Genomic DNA, 7,310 nt, shown 5'->3' on the forward strand with positions numbered 1-7,310 from the left:
GGCTCTATAATAACTGTTCTGGTATTTTCCCCTTCTTCCCTCATAAAAGATAAGACATGACACAGTGTTCTATAAAACCGTAAAAAGAGTTTACTCATATTCTGTTCACAGTCGGATCCCAAAAGGCAGACTTAGCTTAGAAAAGTAACATAGACCTGGAAACTATCTCATAAAGAGACAGTCCCTTTGTCATCTCCTGGCTGGAAGCCAAGAGAGCATCTTTGGCTAAGCAGATGTTGCTTCTTCGATGCATGTAGTCAAAGAGAGAGATATGGCTGCCCTGCCCTGTGCTTTTGTTGTTACCTGCACAGGTGAGGCCACGCCCACCTATAGTCACATGAGGAGGAAGTCTGTCGCAGCCCAGAAGGAAACAGGAAGTTTACCTGCTGGCTGGGCAAATATTCCTCCCCATGTGTAAACATGTTCACTCTAGGAATGTTGTACTTGACTGCTCTTCTGTTTCACATCCCACAAAACAATCCTAGCGACATTCAGAAGGTGCGTTAAGGGGACGCTGCTGTTCCTTATTCTCAGCACATAAACCTCCCTGAATAGCATATCAGCCTTTGTTTAGGTCCTCTTTGAGGGAAGCCAGGAGGAGGAGAGAGATTTGTTCATGCTCGAGGCAGCCTGGTTGCCCCACCTCTATGCCTACACAGAACGGGTGATTTTAACTCTTCATTAGAAAAAAATGGGATCTTTGTAGGATTGCCAGGCCTAATGACCTACTTTTCTCCGTAGGTCTTGCCATTAGGAGACAGCTGCAGAGACAAAAGGCCCCGATTTCTCCTGGCTAAGTCCCTTCCTTTCCATAATACTCTGTAAGCAATCTGAGACTGCTCCTCCTGCTTCATGGCTCTCCGGGTTGTGGGAGACAAGTGGGGAGGAGAGCTTGTTGCAGGAAGATGGGGAGACCCCTTGCCTCTACACAAGCCAAACCCCTCCCTGCCTCCCTCCTTCCACCTCCTGCTTCCGCTTCTGCCTCTGAGTCTGGACTGCTGTCTGCCACAGACTCTCTCCGCTCACGAAGCCCTGTTGCCTCTCCAGCTTCTGACACCTCCTCCTCCTCCCAGTCTCCTTCCTTTTCTCCCTCTGACCCCTCATCATCATCCCACCACCCCTCCCCTGGCCCTGAGCCTTTGTTCCTCCTCCCACCATTCCTCTGTGTCCACCAGTCCATGACATCCTCTCTCCCCACAAGGCTCCTTCCTCCTACCTGATCTGGTTTCCCAGCTGCTGCTTCTCCTCCGCCATCATGAGGAGATAGTTGGGCAGGTCTTGCTGGCATCGTCCTGTCACCTACGAGAGACAAAGGTCACGAGTGCCTGCTTCTCTCAGAGGGGAAACTATAGATGGGCCTTCAAAAAAGTACCCCTTTAGGATGTTTGTACCCATTTCCCATTTTAGTTGTGCAGATACATATCTCCTTTTCTCTGAATTTTTCACCCCAAGTATCTTCTCCAAAAGATGAAAAGTACTCACAGATTTCTTTCAAAATCTACGACATGTGACAAAATGGAGAAAAAACTCATTCCTCCTTACCCAGTGGCCTCTCTCGGGTATCCAGCGGAGTCGGTTCTGCCTCAGAGAAATCCAGACCCATTTCTGCAAACAGTTCTGTCCCCTGAAAGAGCGAAAAGCATTCAAAACAGAGCATGAGGAGAAGGATTAGAAATGGAACGGCCCTCCCTTAGATGCTTTCCAAAAAAGGATGGGCCATTAGTAAATGATTTGGGAATACTCTCCCTCCTCTTTGGAGGCCCTTGGGAGTATCCAGAGGAAAGTCTCTCTCACCTGCTGCTCTGCCTGCTTCCTCTCCTCTGCCTGACTCAGGAGGAAACCTTCGGCCAGGGCCACCACCTGGGAAGTGGTCTCTGCTCCACATTCCCTCACCCAGTTCTCCATCTCCGGAGGAAGGACAGCCAGGAACTGCTCCAAGATCACCAGGTCCAGCATCTCAGCTTTCGTGTGCCTTTCTGGCTTCAGCCATTGACGGCAAAAGTGGTAGAGTTGGCTGCAAATTTCTCGGGGTCCTTTGGCCTCCTGGTAGCAGAACTGCCTTAACTGCTGGCTCTGGACCTCTGAGCAAGGGGTGTCCTCCTCACCTGGGTTCTTCCTCACAGTGTTTTCCCAGATTCCCCCACTCCTCCCATGTTGTGCTGCAAGGCCTCTTCCTGCTTCAGGGCCAGCTGAGTCTTGCTCATCCATCTCTGTTCTCTGGACACCTCCATGAGATTGGAAGGATCCTTGGGTCTTCTGGCAAGTTCTGCCAGTCATAATGAGAGGTGCCTGCTGTATTTTTTTTCTATTAATTGCTTTATTTATTATTTTCCATATATATACAACACAGAATTATCTTCATTTCAGTCAGTCCGATAAAGATATCTAGGTTCACAAAAAAATAGAAAGAAAAAAGTATCAGAAAAATAGAAAAATAAAAAGAAATTCAGATACAATTTGAACTATGTATTTTCTACACATACATTTGACCTCCCATTCTCTCCATATTTCCTTTTATATTATATTAAATTTATTGTTATTATTTGTAAAAATTCTCTTTTCTATTTTGATATCGTTTTCCTTTATATATACTATTTACAGAAATCATTCAAAGGCAACTACCGTGTTTATATTACAACTATTTTTCAAGTAGTTCTTAAAATTATCTCACCCTAGAATGAACTCCTGTCTGGGTTTTTCTCTAATTCCTTCAGAAAGAGAGGCTAATTCCACATATTCTGTAAGTTTCAGTAACCAGTCGTCTCTGGTAGGAACTTTGTCATTTTTCCAATATATTGCAATAAGCAACCTTGTGGCCGTGGTTATGTACAAAAAAGTTTCCTTAGACCCTTGGGGATATCTGTGCCTGTAATACTCAGAAGAAACGTTTCTGGTTTTTTAGGGAAATTTACCTTTAACATTATTTTTAGTTCTGAGTGAATGTCGTTCCAGAATTCTTTGATTTTCTGGCATGGCCACCATATATGAAGCATAGTGCCTCCTGCTTCCCCGCATCTCCAACATACATCTGGTGTATTTTTATACATCTTGGAGAGGTACCATATTTCCCTTTCTGGAACAACAGGCGGTAAACCTCCAATTTACCTTCCACAAATTCTCCCATTGGGACATCTGTATGGTGTGACCTAGATCTTGGGCCCATTTAATCATGGCTGACTTAGCCTCCTCCTCCTTGACTTCCCAGAAGGTCGGCGGTTCGAATCCCTGCTACAGGGTGAGCTCCCGTTGCTCGGTCCCTGCTCCTGCCAACCTAGCAGTTTGAAATCACGTCAAAGTGCAAGTAGATAAATAGGTACCGCTCCGGCGGGAAGGTAAACGATGTTTCCGTGCCCTGCTCTGGTTCCCCAGAAGTGGCTTAGTCCTGCTGGCCACATGACCCGGAAGTTGCACGCCGGCTCCCTCGGCCAATAAAGCGAGATGAGCGCCGCAACCCCAGAGTCAGCCCCGAGTGGACCTAATGGTCAGGGGTGCCTTTGCCTTTACTCAAAGGAGAAGAGAAATGATCCCTGGCAAGCGTGGGTGAGTCTTGCTTGGAGCCAGGGCTGGACTGCACCACAACTCAGACTCTGAGCAATCAAGTGAAGCTGCCTGGGTACCAGGATAGCAGCTGGCATCTCCACCATCTGGGTATCATTGGATCTGGACTGTTTTCACACACTAATACCCCACCCTGTAGAATACCATCAGTTATATTGTATTGGCGCAATCAGAATGAATTCCTGAAACCAAAATGCTTTTTCTGTGCACTCTGAGCAGGAGCAGCAAACAACATTATAGTGAATTGTTTTCGCTTGTCTTTGCCTACCCCACTGCCCTGTTCACGGTTGTGAAGAATATCCCTGCATTATGAATGGTCCATGTCACCATTAAGAAAGAGAGTTTGGAAGAGGCCAATATATCTCTGGCCTGCCCCTGGATCAAGGGACTTTTCTTCTTTAAGTTCTCAAAACTCTTAATTCAACTCAAGGTCATCTGAACTAGCAGGATGTTTAACTGGATGTTTAATCACAGTCAATCCATCATTTGAAAAATAAGACTTGAGAGCTGTCTTGCTCCAAAATGGCAACCTTGGCTTAAGGAGCCATTTGGCCCCTAGCTTATATATCTGGGTTTCTAACATTGCCTCCCTCTTCCCACTTTCCTGCTGCAGCTTCTGCCTCTGTCTGGACCGCTCTCTGCCACAGACTCTCCCCGCTCACTAAGCCCTGTTATCTCTTCAGCTTCAGACGCATTTTCCCAGTCTGCTCCCTCCCCTGGCCCACAGCCACCTTCCCTTCGGGGTCCCCCGGCTGGTTCCTCTCACTGTTCCTCTGTGTCCACCCAGTCCATGCAGCTCCCTCCTTGCATCATTTATTCTGTTACCACCAGGTTGTGCTCTCCTTTCCTGTTCTTACTGAGGTCAACCAGGGGCCTCTTCTGGGAAGCCCACCAGCAGGACTGAAGACCCAGGGCGCTTCCCAGCAGCTGGCCTTCAGAAGCATGGCTGCCTCGGACTGTGGAAGCAGAGCCTGACCATCGTGGCCAGTATGTTTCCGAGCACAATTCAAAGTGTGGGTGCTGACCTTTGAAACCCTAAATGGCCTCAGCCCAGTAGGCCTGAAGGAGCATCTCCACCCTCATCGTTCTACCCGGACACAGAGGTCCAGCTCCAGGGGCCTTCTGGCAGTTCCCTCCCTGCGAGGTTACAGGGAACCAGGCAGAGGGCCTTCTCAGTGGTGGTGCCTGTCCTGTGGAATGCTCTCCCATCAGATGTCAAGGAAATAAATCTGACTTTTAGAAGACATCTGAAGGCAGCCCTGTTTAGGGAAGCTTTTAATGACTGATGTTTTAATGTATTTTTAATCTTTTATCGGAAGCCGCCCAGAATGGCTTCCCAGTCAGATGGGTGGGGTATAAACAATAAATTGTTGTTGTTGTCAATAGCCCCCTGCTCCTCCCTGAATTGGCCTCATCCTCTTCTCAAGCCATCTTGCTTGGGGACCATCCCTCCTGTGGCAGGGAGTTCCATGGGTCTAATGGCCTGCTGGGTGATGGAAGGGCTTTGTTTATTTCTTCACCATAAAGACCAAGTTTCAGCGTCCAAAGGTTTCCATCTGGGTGCGACCTCGGTTAATAAATGTGACCCATTCCTCAATCCCATGGAGGTTCCTTTGCAGCCCCTTTTCTCCCTCGCTCAGTGACCCCTCCCCAAAGGGGCCAAGCAGCTTCTCCATCCAAGGGAAGAGGAGAGACGCGGACCTCGCCCCCTCCCTGGCTTTGCAGAGAGGAAGGGGTGCAGAACCCTGACTTGGGGGTCCTCAGCAGGCACTCCATGCACCCTTCCCTGCAGCCCTGGGACCCCCAACGCGCCCTATCGGGAAGAAAGAGGAGACGTACCAGATCCCAAAGGTGCCACCAGCGCAGCTCTTGCAGAGGAGACGAAAGCCACCCGAGAAGGTGGGAAGGGCTTTCCTTCGGGAGGACCTCGGCCTCCCCCCCCCTCCTTATTTCCCGGTCTTCTCTAGCAATGTGCAGCTCGGTCCTTTTTAACCCTTGCAAGGCTCACCTTCTTTTTATCTCAGGATCGCAAGAGGAGCCAAGCGCACTGCAGACACCCAGAGATAAAGTCAAACAGGGGCGGGTCAAGCGCGAGGCGCGATCATCTCAGCATCGTGGGTTCGAGCCCCAGGTTGGGCAAAATAGTTCTACCTTGCGGGAGGTTGCACTAGGTGACCCTGGTGACCCCTGATAATAATAATAATAATAATAATAATAATAATAATAATAATAATAATAATAATAATTCACTATTTCTATGACCCTCTTGTCTGGCCTTCTGAGCTGATCCTTTTCACCCTTGCAAAGCGGAGCTCCCCACGCTTCCCTTCTCCCTCCCTCCCTGGAGTCCCATGCATTGCACACACCCAAGGGGTCTTATTTGAGGGACCCCCTAGGCTGGCCTTCAGCTCTCCCAAAGCGGAGCCCCGGCAAGCGGGAGGCGGCAGCCGGGTGTGTGTGTCTGTCTTGGGGGCTCCATCCTCGCTCCGAGCCCCGCCGGGAGAGGCACCTGTCAGGCTGCAAGCCTTGGCTGGCGTGGGGCTCTCCGGCCGAACCTCTTCGGGCCACGCGCGTGCCTCTGAGCACACGCAGAGTGCGCCTGCCTCCGAGCAGGAGGGAGCTCGGCCGGACCAGTCCCGCGCGCCCCCGACACTCACCTGCCCCACCAGCCCCGCAGCAGCCTCCGGCGCGCGCCCGCCTGCCGACCTGTCCAGGTCCGCGGAAGGAGCCCGGCTCGCCCAGCGGCAGGGACGCATGCACGGCCGGGCCCGGCGCGCTCCCGACACCGCCACGTGCACAGCGTGCAAGGCAGCCCCTCCCGCGAAATCCTGGAAGAGGCGCCCCTTCTGCGCATCCCATCATCTAGGCTGGGGAACCACCCAGGTGGGACTGGAGCGCCTTCGGGGATGCGCTGGGTGAAGACCGAAGGACATCGGGAGAGCCTGCAGGATCAGGCCGGGGCCCGTCGGGTGCAGCGCCGTCCATGGGGAACCAGCAAGCCGGATCCGAGCGCCAGAGCTCCTCTCCTCTCCCGGGGCTTCCAGAAACGGGTATCCGGAAGCATCGCCATCGCCCTCTTTAGGGAAGTTTTAAATGTTTGATGTTTTATTGTATGTTAGTATTCTGTTGTGAGCCGTGCAGAGTGGCTGGGGAAATAATAATAATAATAATAATAATAATAATAATAATAATAATATAAATAAATAAATAAATAAATAAATAATTTTTATTTATACCCCGCCCTCCCCGGCCAAGATCAGGCTCAGGGCAGCTAACAACCAATATAAATACAGTAAAAATATTAAAAACAAAACAAAACAAAGTTTATTAAAATGTAAGTTAGAATACAGCTTAAAATGCAGCCTTGTTTTAGTGGTAGCCCATACATCAAAGCCATAAGGGGAGAAAACGTCAAATATTCACTGGGGCCCAACTATCCATGCTGGTCCTACATGGGCCAGCAAAAAGAGCCAAGGGAAAATTTATATACAAATCCCATATATGGGGTTCCATTTAAAAAAAAAAAAGGAAAGGAAAGGAAAGGAAAAGAAAGGGGGGGGGGGCGGTTTTGACTGAGTCCAGCCCAAAGGCCAGGCAGAACAGCTCCGTCTTTCAGGCCCTGTGGAAAGATGTCAAGTCCCGCAGGGCCCTGGTCTCTTGTGACAGAGCGTTCCACCAGATCGGGGCCAGTACTGAAAAGGCCCTGGCCCTGGTTGAGACCAATCTAACCTCCTTGCGACCTGGGACCTCCA

General features: G+C 50.0%; 1 protein-coding gene across 8 annotated transcripts in view; it reads right to left on the reverse strand.

Moving 5' to 3' along the window:
- LOC310851383 (uncharacterized protein) overlaps positions 1 to 6,293 on the reverse strand; it is a 32,241-nt gene extending 25,948 nt beyond the window's left edge. For 4 of the 8 annotated variants that reach the window (XM_083753712.1, XM_083753714.1, XM_083753713.1 and 1 more), the window contains exons 1-4: positions 5,398 to 5,451; positions 1,795 to 2,385; positions 1,543 to 1,624; positions 1,217 to 1,299 (exon numbers count right to left, since the gene is read on the reverse strand). In XM_083753712.1, coding sequence (XP_083609838.1) covers positions 1,217 to 1,299; positions 1,543 to 1,624; positions 1,795 to 2,277 — 648 coding nt within the window. In that variant the 5' untranslated portion in view covers positions 2,278 to 2,385; positions 5,398 to 5,451. Of the gene's footprint in view, positions 1 to 1,216; positions 1,300 to 1,542; positions 1,625 to 1,794; positions 2,386 to 3,105; positions 3,272 to 5,397; positions 5,527 to 6,224 lie in introns of those variants that run through there. The other 4 variants (XM_083753718.1, XM_083753715.1, XM_083753719.1 and 1 more) reach the window with 4 other exon arrangements.
- Between the last annotated feature and the right edge of the window lie 1,017 nt (positions 6,294 to 7,310).

The sequence above is a fragment of the Podarcis gaigeae genome, assembly GCF_964106915.1.
Source record: "Podarcis gaigeae genome assembly, chromosome: 8".
NCBI lineage: Eukaryota > Metazoa > Chordata > Lepidosauria > Squamata > Lacertidae > Podarcis > Podarcis gaigeae.